This window comes from Populus euphratica, unplaced genomic scaffold (genome assembly GCF_000495115.2).
Source record: "Populus euphratica unplaced genomic scaffold, PopEup_1.0 scaffold266.1, whole genome shotgun sequence".
NCBI lineage: Eukaryota > Viridiplantae > Streptophyta > Magnoliopsida > Malpighiales > Salicaceae > Populus > Populus euphratica.
Window position 1 is genome coordinate 272,599 of NW_011500149.1, and position 15,749 is coordinate 288,347.

Below are 15,749 nucleotides of genomic sequence, written 5' to 3' on the forward strand. Positions count from 1 at the left end.
GCAAAATCAGTGCTCAGATGGTCAGAATGGCATTGTAGCAAGAAGGGAACGGAAAAGCAGTGAACAGCCTTATCTTTCTGGAAAATCAAAAACCTGGAATGAATGCCAAGAGGCAGGACTTGCTAAGCAGCCAATGTAATGGGGATTGGACAGATTCGTCTATCACTCTGTTTTACTTCAGTTACTTTTCCTTTTAATTTTCACACAAAAAAGGTTCAATTCCAATGCCCCTGGAAGCCAAGCCAGCACGGTTCAAACTAGAAATTCTCAACTTTTATCAGTCATCAGGAATTACAAGATAACTATCACATGCCAATCTGATCAGGGTTCAATGCTATGTTGAAGTTTACATTGATAGGTCAAAGAAAATACACTAGAGAGACAAAAAAAAACAGTAAATAAATATATAAAAAGAGCCAAAATTTGACTTTGTGCTTGTATATTCCATTTTATGTGGCCTGCTTAACAATCTTATCAATCATTCAATTGCTGAATGATCCAAGTATGTTACAGTAAGGGCCTGTGGACTTATGACCTCAAATATATTTCTGCAACTGTATTTGTGGAGGGTTTGTCAGGATCTCCAGATTCCTAAGCTGGTATGTAGTTATGTACAAACTAAGCCAGGTTATCTCATCAAGCCCTTGGGGAAGGGTGCAGCCTGGACAACTAGGGGGCTGGTGACCCGTGCATCTCCGCTCGTCCATGTCAAAAAACCAAATGCATAGCCCTTTGATGGAGCAGCCACCTTGAAATTCACCGTGAATTTGATCTTCTGGCCATATCTGTTGAAGATTAGTTGCTTTGGCACAACAGTAACATTGATTCCCATAGGATTAGACACTGCAGCTTTATAAACACTTTTTGGTTTCCCAACATTTGTCACAGTTCGAGTAACTGAGAAGCTGTCTTTAACATTTGTCACAGTGATGGAAGGATAATTCAGGCTGGAAGCTGTTGTAAATGTCTGATCACATGTGCTGTTATCTCTTGTGACCAGACGTAGTGATTTCTCATCATAACCAATTGAACAGAGAAAGGCCTTATAATCTTTTGGATGGGCATCATAGATGAGGCCAGGATCAAGGACTCTTGTAGGGTCGACAAATCCTGATCCGTAATCAAATGAATTGGCCCTTCTTCCTTCAGGAGCCACTCTGATGGGTTCGGCGTTCTTATCCAGGATGGTAGCTGCATTTTCCGTTTGAAATCAGATTCTTGTTTAGAAAGTTCTCGACAAAAGACTATTTCTTCCACTTCATCAATCTCACCTAGAGACCTTGAACGGGAAACATCAAGTTGATTATCAGAATGTTGGTATGATAAACTCACCAGTCGTCATGATTGCAGACTTGATAGCAGATGGAGACCAAGATGGATGGACTGCTTTGACCAAGGTAGCAATTCCTGTTATGTGTGGGCATGACATGGAAGTACCAGAAAGAATATTAAACTGCATTCTCCCAGCTACTGGAGACCAGGCAGCAAGGATGTTCAGTCCAGGAGCTGCAACATCAGGCTACAAAGCGGTAGGATCACAAGGAAAGACGAAAAAACTTAGATTAATCATATATGAATCATGAAACAAGATGAAAGAAATGATTTAAAAATGCCAGTAGGTATTCTCAAGTTGAAATGTTACTTTCAAAATTTCAGGGGTCAGGGAATTGGGTCCTTTGGAAGAAAATGAGGCAATACGGGGTGCTGGTTGAGAACCCAAAACTGTGTTTGCACGGGAAATTTTTGACATTGGTTTGCTGTTCACAATCAGAGTGCCATGAATCAGAAAATTGGAGAAACTTGAAAGCTAAACACCCAGTCTCCATACTGATGAGGCAAAAAAACAAACCGTGTGTTATTTATATAGGATAGGATCTCCCTTCCTATATCTTTTCCCACAATAGCTGAAGGAATGACAAAAGGGATGGCAACATCTTTATCTGCCTCATCAATAAGAACCATTCCAACTCCTCCAGCTTCTTTCACCACCTTGCTCTTTGCGAGCTTAGACTCACTTGAACCCTCAGCAATTCGACAGACAAGAACTTTGCCTCTGGCTATGGTACTGTTTAAAGAACTCTCCAAACAATAACTACAGGAACAAGCGGGAGAAGGAAAAATAAGTTAGATCTCTCCCATGCATTGAAATATAAATTTCACTCACTTTCAAGTACCTGTTGCATCACCTGGATTGATAAGGTGTGAAATACCCTGCATTGGCTTCAGAGGCAGAGATGATCCTTGCAGAGGCATTCATTCCAAAGAGACTCAGACTTTCCCCCTAATTTTCAGGATTGAAAACTAGTAAGGCTCTGCCATTTACTGCAAACATTTTTCAATAAAAGTAAGAAATGATTTTACCGTGAATTTTGTGCCATTTCCCAAAACAATATCAGATGCAAAATCCCTATCCATTGAACTAGCACCAACCGTAATCATCCATGGGGCTAGGTTGGTTGCAGAACCACGGTTCCCTGCATTTCCACCTGAAGCAACTACTAATACTCCATGACTAGCAGCATGGAATGACCCAATGGAGATAGCATCCTTCAAATAATCTCCCTGGGGAGCATCAGGGCCCAAAGACACAGACAAGAGATGAACCCCATCTCTGATTGCATCATCAAAGGCAGCCAGCAAGTCGACATCATAGCAACCTGAGTCCCAACAAGTCTTGTATACTGCAATTCTAGCCATTGGGGCACCACCTCTGGCCCCTCCAGCTGCCAACCCCTTATAATTCACATCTGTAACATAACGACCAGCAGCTGTCGAGGCCGTGTGACTGCCATGACCAGAGCTGTCCCTTGGAGATCTGAATGATACTATCCTGGCAGAATCTTCTTCAGCTTCATAGCCACTCATATAGTATCTTGCTCCAATCACTTTCCTATCAATAAATTTAGATCCCCCACTAATAAATTAGTGTCCACGGAAGCAATCATTGAATAAATTATTTAGCATGAATGAACCTGTTGCAAGATGAGGCATTGAATGCTTCTCCCGGTTCGCACTCCCCCCTCCATCTGGCTGGCACCGGAGGCATATTAGCATCACTAAAACTTGGAGATTCAGGCCAAATTCCTGATCATAAGAATCAATCCAATTTTTTTTTAATAATTATATGCAACCAACTCAATGCCACACAAATGATCAAAGCATGAACAGTTACAGACGGTGCACTGATTTATAAATGTTATCTAAATCTAGAGTCAAACACAACGCTGAAATGGAGGAGTTCAAGAATTCCTTGAGCCATAAACAAGCAAAGATGGAATTTCAGAATGAATCTCTAATATCAAGGACATCATTCAGCAAAAAGAAGGTATGTCAAGAAAATGTGACTGTACCTGCAGCAGCATTTAATCAAAACACACGGGCTCATGGGTATTCTCAATCAAGAATTAGTACACAGGGAAACTAGTTTTAATTTTTAAAGGCAAACAGTTCATTCACCAGTATCGATAAAACCAATGATAACATTGACTTGGTTCTCGGTTGAATGCCCCGGTATTTCCATGGTCTCTTCACCCAGTAGCCCCATGAAATCCCATGAACGAGTGGTGTGCAACTTCCTTTTCAAATTGGGAAACACAGAGACTACTCCAGGCATCTCTGTCCAGAAAAACCAAAATATTATTGTAAATCTCATTTCATTCCAGAACAAAGCAATAAAATGCAGAAAAGTTACGAACTTACGAGCAATCTGAGAAGCTTGCTCATCAGTCAACTTAGCAGCAAAACCTCTGAAGCCATGTCTATAACTATAAAGGTGAGAGGCCTGTGCTTGCTCAATACTGTCAACAAAAAAGCACATTAAACCAGTAGATTAAAAAAAAAAAGAGGCAAAGCAACAAATGACATGAAAGTAATAAAAGTGGCACAAAGGTTTTACCTTCCTCCATGAACAGAAGCAAGCATAAGATGATTTTGGCTCAAAACATCATCTGGGTCATCCCCGCTTTTACTTCCCATATAAACCACATAAACCTACAAATTCAAGAAACAAAACAAAACATCAAATAAAACCCACTTAGAAACCAGCAAGAGAAAACACATATCACATCAAGAATCAACACAAACCTTAGAAGAAAAACAAATACGAACTTGTGCTCCAAAAACAGCAAGAAACAGACAGAAAATGCAACACCATCTCGTAGAAGCCATCAAGAAAACAAGTATATGCCACCACTACTAGTTCTTGAAACAAGGAATAGTTGGTGGGGTGTGTGTGTATATATATATATATAAGAACCAGCAAACAAGGAGGGAGAAAGATAAATAATAATTAACGAAAAAGAAAAAACAGAAAGTGGGCTAGGGAGAGAATGTTCACACTTCACAAGAATGCAATGGAGGCCACCACCTTCATATATGCGTGAGACAAAAAAAATAAAGCTTCAAGACACGAACACCGATATAACGTGAAAATATCGAGTACAGTGTAGGCCAACCTTGGTGACCCATTTTGTTAAAGGGGACATTGAGGATGTGAGAGGAAAGATTAAAACAAATTTGTCCTTAAATGCATGATAAAAATACTTGTCATATATATATATGAACTTCTTATCAATTCTCTATTTCCTATATGAATCTTCTAAATTTAACCAAATCGAAAAGATGAATAAGACAAGATCAATTCACTAGCGATCCATGACCAGAGAAATTATAATAATATTTATCAATGCTATAAATATAAGTTAGACAAGTCAACTTCTAAAAAAAAAATCAAAATTATGGCACTTCAATTTATTTTAAAAAAAATCATGGAATGAAGATTTATATTAACTTTTATTAACTCATCTAATCAAAGACATTACTTGATATTTTTTTATAAAAAAATTAAAACCGTGCCATTTCAATTTATTATTATTTTTTTTGAAATGATGTTGATTTAAATTGATTTATTTCAACCCTGTTAGAGAATAATATAAATTATATAAATTATATCTTGAGATCTTACTAACAATTTAATATATTAGGTTGAAATAGTTATTTGACATAGTATTAGAACATTGATAATCAAATGATTGAAATGATGTTGATTTAAATTGATTTATATCAATCCTATTAGAGAATAATATAAATTATATCTTAAGATCTTACTAACAACTTAATATATTAGGTTGAAATGATTATTTGACATAGTATCAGATATTGATGATTAAATGATCACGAGTTTAAATCTAATCATTTTTATTTATTTGATAAAAAAATAAGCATAAGGTAATATTAAAATATTAGGTTAAAATGATTTTTTAACAAATAAAATTATTAAGTATATTATTTAAATTTCGAAACTAAAAGGAAAAAAATAAAAATAATTAAGAAAAAAATAAAATTATTAGGTTAAAATGGTTTTTTAACAAATAAAATTATTAAGTATATTATTTAAATTTCTAAACTAAAAGAAAAAAAATAAAAATAATTAAGAAAAAAATAAAATTATTAGGTTAAAATGGTTTTTTAACAAATAAAATTATTAAGTATATTATTTAAATTTCTAAACTAAAAGAAAAAAAATAAAAATAATTAAGAAAAAAATAATTTTCCTTAAAAACCTCCTTCATAAATATTTTTTTATCTATAATTAAATATTCATGAAATTATTTTTTGGAACATGAAAATAAAAAAAGTAATAAAACCCATAAACAAACTAGGAAAAATAAAATTATTAAGTATATTATTTAATTTTATAAAATAAAATAAAAAATATTTCAAAAATGTCTGCATCAATTGTTTTTTTTAATCTATAGTTAAAGAATTCATAAGATTATTTTTTTTGGCTTGAATATCAAATCTGATAACTTTTGCATAGACCTTTTTTATACATTATAAACACATTCTCTGCTTACCCATACATATACACGTGTGTGTGTGTGTGTGTGAGAGAGAGAGAGAGAGAGAGAGAGCTTGGCTTTAGGGGCAAACAAAACAGCGACACTCTCTCCCCGCCAACCAAAAAGCTTAGCTTAGCTTTTAATTCAGACCGTTGAGCTAAGGTGACAGATAAATGCCCTTTCTTTTCACTTTTGTTAATTCTGAGAAGAAAAGGTAAGCTGCCATTTAGGCTCCAGCAGCCATAGGGGTATTTTTGGAAATAAAAATGTGTTTGAAATTGTTTTTTTAAAGGCTTTTTATAAATATATTTGGCATGGAAAAACATCTAGTTTATTTTTTTTTATTTTTATAATAATTTTAATATGTTAATGTAATTTTTTTACTTTAATATATTTTTAAATAAAAATATTTTAAAAAACACTTTAAATCATTATCCACGCTTAAATGGCAGACACAAGGAACGAAATTAATTTGATGCTTAAGAACATGGAAATATTCTAAGAGATTTATCACGGGAAAACCATCAATATCTGCTCATGGAAGCTCAAAATATGATCACACAGAGAATACTATTTACCCCATGAAAGACTGAGCAAGACAAAGCTCCAAATTCGATCCCTGCACTGTTTTTTTTTTTCCCCAGACAAAACTAACAGTCAAAGGTAGAAGAACACTCCATGTGGATTCAAAAAGGGGTCCGAACAATCTTGTTCTTGGTGACTTGCAGGTTAATTCTTGGGGGGTTAAATTATGTGTTTGGTTTTTGTATTTTAGTTTCCCTTGAGGAAGAAGCGTCATTTTCTGCCCTGAGAAAGACAAAGTGCCAACCCAACCTTCAAGATCATCACCATGTGCAAACATGGCAGATGACAAATTAAGTAGCAACTTGCACGAATTTCTAAGAGAAGAGTATGCGTTTACTTGAGTTTAGAAATATCCCTTGAGAGCTATATATGGCAGAAACTGGTATTGATTGTCTTCCCTCTGAGAAAGATCGTAGCTTGTGAAATTTGTGTGGGGGAGGCAACTGTTTCTGATGGCTACAAGTGGGTGTCGAGCACATGTATATCCGTTAATGTTAATATCATGTAAGATTATAAGATATAATTAATTTAAATAAAAAAAAATTGAATTTGAAATTTTTGAATTTATTTTATTTTATATTTAATTTTTATTAAATAAATAAAAATAATAAAATTTAAACTCATGATTGCTTAATCATTAAGATTCTAATACCAATCAATTCAACCTATTAATTTAAATTGAGAAAGGTTTTAAAATATAATTTATATTATTTTTTAATAATAATAAAATAATATCGTTTTAAAACAAAAAAGTTGTAATATTTTTTATATAAACAAAAATTCCCAGATAAACATTATTTGATTACATAAGGATATACAAAGAAATCACAAAAACTAGATGAAAGAACAGAAACAAAAACCAACAATCCTCTGCTATATAATAAATAGGAGATCAAATTAAAGAATTATTTTTTCGTAGGATTTAAACAGGGAAGAGTAGGCCGGGAGCATCAATTGACAGGTTGCAACCTGCATTGTCATTAAACACTTACAAGACTCACAGATGCAGTAAATAACGGCTAGCACTTTCATGGCACGCTCTAGTACAGACCTTTAGTACAAATCACTCATTAATATATAGCAAGACCCATATAATTGTGTTGCAGAATCTTTGTCGGAATGATGATCAAAGTTTTACTTATTGCTTCTCTCTACCCTCAGTACCCTATTTGCCGATAGAAAAGGTTGAATCGAAACGAGGAATGGATTTAGTGTTGCTGTGTGGCAGCACAACGAGTGTCTTAGTTGACTGCAGCAGAATTGTTCATCATTCTGTTCGGTGCAAAGCAGAAATGGGGTTTTCAAACTATCGCAGAATCCTGTAAAATGTGGGATCGTGTTTTATTGTCTTGTCACGGTGGGGCAAGGATTGCTCCCATGATTGTTTCTTTTTTCTTTTTCTTTTTTTTCCGGAAGAAAAACATGCAAATCAATTTATATCTTCTTAGCTTCATAGTTGTTGTTTGGTGTTTATCATCGGTGTAAACACATTGATTTGAGACCCGGTTAAGGATGTGTTTGTGTAAGAAACATGCTGTTTATAAAAAAAACATATATTATATGTTTTTTTTTGTAAGATATTCGAATATTTTTTAATTTAAATCAGACTAAATTTAATAAAATTAATATAGAATTGGCCTAGTTAACTTAATAAGTTAACTTGTAATCCAAATAAATTAGTTAAAACTTAGTTTTTTTTCTTCAAAAAATATAAAAAAGCTGTTTTAATTAACATGAATTAATACACTCGATTTATAACCTAAGTTTAATAACGTTAATGATAACCGACCACAAAAACCCTTCTACCTCCAAGTATGTTAAGTTTGCTTCTTTGGGAATTTTATTCATGACAACGATGATGTAATGGTGATAACTTGCAAAAGATTTGATGAAACCAAACTTGTAATTAATCATTGACTACCTTACCTCCCAAGTTAATGATGTTTTAGAAGGCAACCAATCTCTCAACTATCATTGGATATCAAGGCATGGGAATGGGGAGGCCTCGCTACCATTAATGATCTCACCGACCACGTGCAAGTGTTCGCAAGAAACATAAGTGGACAATCAATCAAATGAAAATGAAATGCACAGTTTTATAAAAGTATTTCGAAAAAAAGTTATTTTTTTATTTTAAATTAATTTTTTTAAAATATTTTCAGATCATTTTGATAGTAAAAATATTTTTTAAAAAAATATATTATTTTATTATATTTTTAAATAAAAATATTTTAAAAAAACAACGTTTTACACGCAGGACATTCTCTATCGATTGGCAATTTCTTCTTGTCATTCCACAAATTTGAAGATAAAAAGATAGTGTTGTATTTGCTTATAAAAGACGAGACAAAGCATCACTCCAACAAGCATGGTAGAAAATGACTTGCTAATTATCTTGAACGCTAGGATTCTTCAATGCTGACACCTTTCTTTGACTTGATAGTCAACATTTTTTTCAATTTAGTTTTTCCTCTTTCCCAGTTTTATATAAATAATCTATACTTAATACTGATGTTGTTATGAAAAAAGATTTTTATTTTTATTTTTCTCATCCGAATCTAAGAATCTAAGATAATAATGGAGGTAAGAGTTTTGCTTTTGAGCCCATGAAAATAGCTATTAGTGCTAAAAATATTTTAGTTTATAATTATTTTTTAGAGAAATTTCCCTTGAAAATATTGTATATCCACTTTTATTTTAGAAGGAAAAAAAAAAGTATATATTAAAAAATTACTCAATTAGCCCACCTAAACATTATTGTGAACGTTTATTTTTGTTGTTGTATTTATTTTTAGTGGCCAGCTCACCACTAAAAATAAAAAAACAATACATGAATTCTTTATTTTTTATATTATTATGAGTATTTGGGTCAGTATAGATATATTTTAACTAATTTTATAAATTATAAAATTAATAATTATATAAGTCTCTAATAGTATTGAAATCTGTGAGATTCAAACTAATAATTTTTAAAAAATAAATTTAGAATTTAAACAGTTTAATTTTACTCTTAAAATTACTTTTTTTATTTGAAGTATTGTAATTCATAATAGATAAAAAAAATAAAAGCAGAAATTTAAACACTTAAAGTTAAGGAAACTCTCACCGGATTGGCTCTCTCGTGATCACTCGTGTTTTCGGGTGATAGTGTGGGGTCTCCGGTATCAGGACCACCCTATTTGAAACTCCTTGCGGATACATCGTGGATGTATCGGTGTCGCCAAGAACGACGCCTGAAATTTCGGATTTCAGTTTGAATAATATGTTACAAAACTTAATATAAAAGCCCAGCCCATCAACGTGTCCAGGCTCAATAAACCTTCCTAAGAACCCAAGGAGAAAAAAAAAAAAAAAAGCTGAAGAAATGAAGAAACCATTTGAGTTGCGTGTGGCTAAGCTAAAAAGCACCGGCACCCCTGCTTGTCCTCTGCTTCACTTCACTCTCTTCAACCTTGTGTTCTAACTCATAACTCAACAGGTATTCCTTCTCTTTTTCTCAATCTATTTAGAGTTGTCTGCATCAGTTATCATCATCCTTAGCTGTATCTACTGTGGCTACTAATGAAGGAATGCTGAAATATTCTTGAAAATTGGCTTTAAAGCAGTTGACATGAATCAATTGCATGTCAAAGTTTAGCAGAGTTTCTGCTCTCTCTCTTTTTCATGGGACTTTCCTTTCGGTTCTTAACTTATCATTCATGAAGTGATGGTGCCAAGAAAGTGAAAGAACCAGGGTCTTTGGTACTGAAAACCAAGATTGTTCTAGTTGCATGCTGTAGTTAGCAACTTAGCATAAAGATTTTACAATGTTGTCCATACTTTTAGGTCTATATAGTGAAGAATTGAAAGAAGTGTGGGGAATTTGAAAGGGGGAAGAGAAGGAAACTATGGCTTCTGCGACCTTGTTGTGCTGGTGCAGTTCAGACTTGATAAGGCATGCATGATTCATGTTCCAAATTTTTTGTAAGACAGGAGGTACTGAATTTGAATCAATCAATAGTGAGAAGCAGAGGGTGTTGTAATGATTATCAAAAGCGAAGGAAGTTTTTTGTGTGTGCCGCAACCGAAGGGTCTGCAAAGTCTAGTAAATCTGAAGAAACTATCCCCACTTGGGCTAAACTAGATTCTGATGAACCCCCACCACGGGCTAAGGTTGAAGGCAAAGAGAACTCATCAAAGCAGAACTTTGAAGTTCCCATTTTTGTTTATTTACGTGCCTCGGCAATTACTGCAATTGCTGCTGTGAATTCTTGACTTCCTGTACTTTTTTTTTTGTTTCTCCTCTATAGCTTTATATACTAATAAAGTAGATAGTTTTATTGTTTAAAATCCAATGTGTCCAGATTGGTTCCATTTTTGAGTATGTGAATCAGAGGCCGGTTTTCGGGATTGTGAACTCAGACAGCATTCTGTACGCTCCATTGCTAGGATTCTTTGCACTTACGGGCATTCCTACTTCTGTAAGTGTCATCTCTTTCTCAGTGTTAAGCTGAAATGCATGTCAATCAAGATTCAGGAATTTGATCCTTCAAATTCTGTGGATCCTGACATGATGTGATGATAGCATCATTGTGGTAATTTTTATATTGGCATGATCTTATAGCTATGGGCATGGATGAGAAGAAAATCTTGTGACTTGATTATCCAATTATTGGTAAACTTTGAAAGTTCATTTTGAAATTTATTATGAATTACTACTATCTCATGTGGGTGATGAAGTTGTCTAGTCCCATTGTTTAGCTTAACATGACCTTTGTCTACGGGCATTTTTGTGGTTCAAGTCTGTTCAAGCTGCTAACAAGGAAGCTGATGAGCAAGACAAGAGGGATGGCTATCTCTAAAGTCACACTTGCAGCAATGAGTTAAATATAGTGTTAATCTTCTATGAAACACGAGTACCTCTTTCATTTTTCTTAACTCTTGGCCTTTCAATTCAATTTTGCCACACTCCTTCCAAACGTCCGTCCCTAAGCTAAAAGCCCTACTCTCTTCCACATGGCTTTGCATCAAATATCAGGAACTTGTGCTGAACATACGATTTCAGTAGCTGATGAAGATGCTCGAAAGGTCCAGAGATTGCGTCGAGCTCAATGGCTCCGAGCAGCTATTCTAGGAGCTAATGATGGTCTGCTTTCTACTGCATCACTAATGCTTGGCATAGGTGCAGCGAAGGAAGATAGACGGTCCATGGTCTTATCTGGACTGGCTGGAGCTGTTGCAGGTGCCTGTAGCATGGCTGTTGGGGAGTTTGTTTCTGTCTCAACCCAAAAAGATATCCAAAAGGAAACTGTTAGCCACGTCAGTTCGAAAAATTACGGGAAAGATGCTCCTGGAATCGGACTCAATGGCACCGCAACTACAGCAAGCATTAAAGGAGAAGCAAAGCTGGATGACTCCAAGGTCATCTCTGAGCCAACACAGAGAATGCCACGAAGAATGATACTCGAGTCAAAGCTGCCCCCAGGTATGTCTCCCGGAAGGGATCCTGCAATGAAGGTAATCCAAGAAGATGGAAAGAGAAGTCCTGAAATATTGCGGGAGGATGACGGAGAGGAGGTGCTAACAAACCCCAACAAGGCTGCCGTTGCATCGGGTGTATCATTTTCGATAGGATCATGTGTGCCTTTGCTGCCTGCCGTGCTTGTGGCCCAAAATGTTGTTAGGATTGTGGTGATTGCTGTGGTTGCATCAATAGCTCTGGCTTTTGTTGGAGGCTTCGGAGCTTATCTTGGTGGTTCACCAATTAGGATATCGGCGGTAAGAATCCTACTTGGAGGTTGGATTGCCATGGCAATTACTTTTGGGTTGCTCAAGCCTTTCGATAAGGATCATAGTTGATGACTTAGATTATTTCCATCATTACTGGAAGAGAAGCCGCAAAAGGGGGGGTTTGGTTTTTCATATAAAGCCAAAGCTGTTGTATCTTGCTAAATTTTGTTTGCTTAATACTAGATGCTAATATTGTTTGAAGATACTGGTATACTAATGCATAAATGTCAGAAGATTAATATTTAACTCATACGGAAAATTAACAATACAATAAATACAAGCAACACACAATTTTATTGAATATATTATCACATCAAAATTCTAACTTGAAATTTTATTATTGAATATTCTCTTTAAATAGTCTATTTTTCTAAAAGTTTTAAAACTCCTTAAATAAATAAACAAGAAAATTAAAAAAAAAATTGGGAAATAAATAAGGTAGGAAATTAAATAAATTAAAAGGCAAAAAAAATATTAAACAAACAAGAAAATTCAAAAAAAAAAAACGAAAAACAACAAAACTTGTCTGAATAACATTTTTTGGAGCTAACTTGAAGGACTTTCAAGTTTAGACTAACTATAATGAGATAACCCTTCTATAAAGTTAGATATTTAGAATCTCTAAATTAAATTTGAACATAATCCAATAATTGAGTTGAAAATTATAATTTTTTTAGACTTTTTTATTTTATTTTCATTGGTCTATAATAACCAAGCTACATAGTTTAATCATTGTAATTTAAAATTGGCAAATCAGAATTACCGCCTGCGTCAATATCCCTTGATGGTACCTCCCTCCAGAATCTCCTATCCCACACTTCCTCTACATTTAAAAAAAAATGCATTTCCCAAACTGGGCTCTGATTGTAGCAATGAGTTGCATACTGCAAGCAAGGGAACTACATCAACCCATCAAAATATGTCAAATTTGTTCTAACCAATGTTTAGGCATCATCCAATATGTAAATGAACATCTAGTAGTTAACTAGAATGTGACATGAGCATGGGAAATGTGCAAAAGCAGTCAACTTGTCTGACATTTTACATTTCAGACAGCTTTTTTAATGCTCGAATTGCTTGTCTTTTTCGTTGATGATTCCAAAAAAGCATCCCTAGTTGGGTTCCACTGTACAAAAAAAGGGGCAAAGTTTGACAGTTGTTCTGCCATCGACACTTATAGCTAAATGGACCGTCCAATTGATTTGCAGAGCATAATGAAGTAGATTAAGTCACTCGTACGTGGAGCAATCGATGTCTTGATAAAGCGCAAAATAGCCTAGAAGTACCAATATACTTGTGCTATGAGTGTGGAGCATGATCAATCTAATCAGTTCATAGATTGAGACTTGCACGACTTGGATGATTGCAGATTTGCAGAAGTACATTACTTTTATCAGGAGTGGTTGAGGCAAATCAATACACTTAATGGCACCGTTATTGATTGGGACTTCTGGGCCTCATCTCAAGTCAATGGCCATACCTTTGACAAGTTTGTTAACAGACGCCTCCATATCCAAGATGATAAAGATTTTGGGAAATAAAAGAAGTGAAGATAGACTAGACAAGGCAAGCATGATGGGATAAAAATAAAATATCTGGTGTAGATGATTACCTGAATAAGGACAATAGGGTATGACAAGGTGGTCATCATTTAAAGCCCCTCCAAAAAAACAAACTACTTGTATAAATGCTATAGTCTGAAAGGTAGCATTTCTTTCCAGCCACCATAGATGCAGCATATCTATATGATAGTTTGAAAGGTTGCAAAAGGAGCATTCTGAACTGCAAACTTGAGAAGGATCTGATCATTGTTTGGCAATCATGGGGCAGGAAGAAAAGCAGGAATTCTCTCCTCCTTTGCCTGTTCTACCAAGATTGGATCGCCTTGATCGTTTGGTAATGCATTTCAATTGTGCTAATATATGCTTAGGACCTCTAATTCATTGCTTCATTTTGATTCATGTTTGGATTTGGACGTTTTACTTCTCTTGATGAATATATGCAGCTGCAGTTTCTGGAAGAGAAGCATTCCTTGTCAGGAAGGCACACAGCCAAGTCTGTAGTCAGGACAGTGGAAGCAGAAGATCAGTGCAAGAATTTATCATCTGCACTTGAGGAAGTTCAACACAAAGGCACCCTGATGGATAGACTAGAAATGCTCGAAAACCGAGTATTACAGGTTTCTAAACATCATTTTATATATCTTGAAATTTTTTTTTCAGATATCTGTATTGATCTGCAATGCTGATAGTTGGATTTTACGTGGGAATCTCCGAGAGCCCTTTCTTTGAAGATTCGCTAACCCTTCAAATCTCAAGTCCCCAAAATGTCGCTGTAAAGTCTTTGTGGTGATTGAACTCTTATTACCTGCTTAATCTTCTCTGATCTTCAATTCATCAGTTAAGCCTAGAGGTGGATGTAGAAAACACATTGAGGTCAAGCTCTTCCACCTTTCAAGGACCTGAAAAAATGGGCCGTGATGAGGTTTCAACCATAATCACCAAGGAGGATGAGCAAATGATCATCACCCACCAAGAGAAGCAAGATTCTCTTACAGATCAAGTATGTCTTAAGAGTTCCTTTCTTGGAATAGTATGCTAGATGGCCTATCTAATATTCTTGACGTATTTTCTAGTAGCATGAACATATTTTGGAAATTATGCAGGATATCACTTGCACTGCAGAAGCTTGTGTAAGAATTTCAAAAACTTCCCAAAAAGACAGAAGGCACAAAAAGAAGCGCAGGGCATGGCTTGGATGGCTTGCAATGGGATGCTAATGTTCTCTATCCCCAACAACTCGGGCAAACTAGTTCACTTGCAAGTCCCACATCCTGCAGCTTTCACGAAGCTCTTGCTCTTCATGTCTAATTTTCCACAACCTTTCTGTGTCTAATCATTGATCCTGTTAGTCTCAAAATGTTAATAAGTTTCCCAATTTACTAAGCATAAGATCGTGTGCTTCTGAGCAAAGCAATCCTGTCTTTATGTGGCTAAGAAGAAAGCGCAAATCAATTCTAAGTAACCAATCCTGCAATAGCTTTGTCTTATCTGTACCAAAATTATTATGCAGGAAGAAAAGAATATATACAGAAAAAATTTCTGTACGACAGAAGTTCTTGAAAATGACCCAAGCATGATTGAAGTGAATGGTGTTCTTGTTATATTGGCATTCAACCAGTCCAACTATGGAGATAAGAAGAAATTGATGAAAATTGCAAGGCAATTGTTGAATCTCAATGGGGTCATTCTACACCATCTTTCACGTTTCAATATCCAGTTCAAACCTTTTGTTCCACCAAAATCCGGTCAGACTCATTACTTGATCAAATTTCTTAAATATTAAATCACATTCTAGATTGGTTGATCATATATTATAATAATAATAAAAAAAATCTTATCAAATTATGTATGCATGTATGTTAATATTCTATCCACATTAACATATCTCTTGTAATATTACACACAAAAGATTTTGAGCAAGGGACATGATGATAGACCTAACATGGTTAATATTGTGTTTGAAAATGTATATTAATATATATATATATATATA

At 34.8% G+C, this 15,749-nt stretch overlaps 3 protein-coding genes and 1 pseudogene across 4 annotated transcripts; 3 read left to right on the plus strand and 1 right to left on the minus strand.

Moving 5' to 3' along the window:
• Positions 1–274: 274 nt before the first annotated feature.
• Positions 275–4,348, minus strand: LOC105110900 (subtilisin-like protease SBT3.5). Its single transcript, XM_011006101.1, has 11 exons — positions 4,084–4,348; positions 3,896–3,990; positions 3,700–3,797; positions 3,457–3,615; positions 2,973–3,084; positions 2,362–2,890; positions 2,187–2,281; positions 1,850–2,092; positions 1,643–1,757; positions 1,333–1,519; positions 275–1,191 (listed from the first exon to the last, which is right to left on the minus strand). The coding sequence occupies exons 1-11, from the start codon at positions 4,165–4,167 to the stop codon at positions 629–631; spliced, it is 2,280 nt and encodes a 759-aa protein (XP_011004403.1). The 5' UTR covers positions 4,168–4,348; the 3' UTR covers positions 275–628.
• Positions 4,349–9,761: 5,413 nt separating this feature from the next.
• LOC105110905 (uncharacterized) lies at positions 9,762–11,362 on the plus strand (annotated as a pseudogene).
• A 23-nt stretch (positions 11,363–11,385) lies between these two features.
• Positions 11,386–12,440, plus strand: LOC105110904 (vacuolar iron transporter homolog 2.1-like). The gene has a single exon (XM_011006107.1). It carries the CDS (start codon positions 11,421–11,423, stop codon positions 12,261–12,263), a length of 843 nt encoding a protein of 280 aa, XP_011004409.1. The 5' UTR covers positions 11,386–11,420; the 3' UTR covers positions 12,264–12,440.
• A 1,335-nt stretch (positions 12,441–13,775) lies between these two features.
• On the plus strand, positions 13,776–15,319 carry LOC105110903 (uncharacterized). Of its 2 annotated transcripts, none has more exons than XM_011006106.1 (4): positions 13,776–14,036; positions 14,200–14,373; positions 14,595–14,756; positions 14,860–15,319. In XM_011006106.1, exons 1-4 carry the CDS (start codon positions 14,016–14,018, stop codon positions 14,971–14,973), a joined length of 471 nt encoding a protein of 156 aa, XP_011004408.1. In that variant the 5' UTR covers positions 13,776–14,015; the 3' UTR covers positions 14,974–15,319. The 2 variants fall into 2 exon arrangements, with proteins under 2 accessions (XP_011004408.1, XP_011004407.1); XM_011006105.1 differs by having other exon boundaries at positions 13,778–14,090.
• The last annotated feature ends 430 nt before the right edge of the window (positions 15,320–15,749 follow it).

What these genes read in the sequence shown, in the direction of transcription:
- LOC105110900 (XM_011006101.1), bottom strand. Translation starts at nt 4,167, where the DNA reads ATGGCTTCTACGAGATGGTGTTGCATTTTCTGTCTGTTTCTTGCTGTT. An exon ending in GCTTCTGTTCATGGAGGAAG is followed by an intron (nt 3,798 to 3,895) that starts GTAAAACCTTTG and finishes TTTTGTTGACAG; the next exon opens with TATTGAGCAAGCACAGGCCT. An exon ending in AATGCCTCATCTTGCAACAG is followed by an intron (nt 2,891 to 2,972) that starts GTTCATTCATGC and finishes ATTTATTGATAG; the next exon opens with GAAAGTGATTGGAGCAAGAT.
- LOC105110904 (XM_011006107.1), top strand. Translation starts at nt 11,421, where the DNA reads ATGGCTTTGCATCAAATATCAGGAACTTGTGCTGAACATACGATTTCA.
- LOC105110903 (XM_011006105.1), top strand. Translation starts at nt 14,016, where the DNA reads ATGGGGCAGGAAGAAAAGCAGGAATTCTCTCCTCCTTTGCCTGTTCTA. An exon ending in TGGATCGCCTTGATCGTTTG is followed by an intron (nt 14,091 to 14,199) that starts GTAATGCATTTC and finishes GAATATATGCAG; the next exon opens with CTGCAGTTTCTGGAAGAGAA. An exon ending in AAGATTCTCTTACAGATCAA is followed by an intron (nt 14,757 to 14,859) that starts GTATGTCTTAAG and finishes GAAATTATGCAG; the next exon opens with GATATCACTTGCACTGCAGA.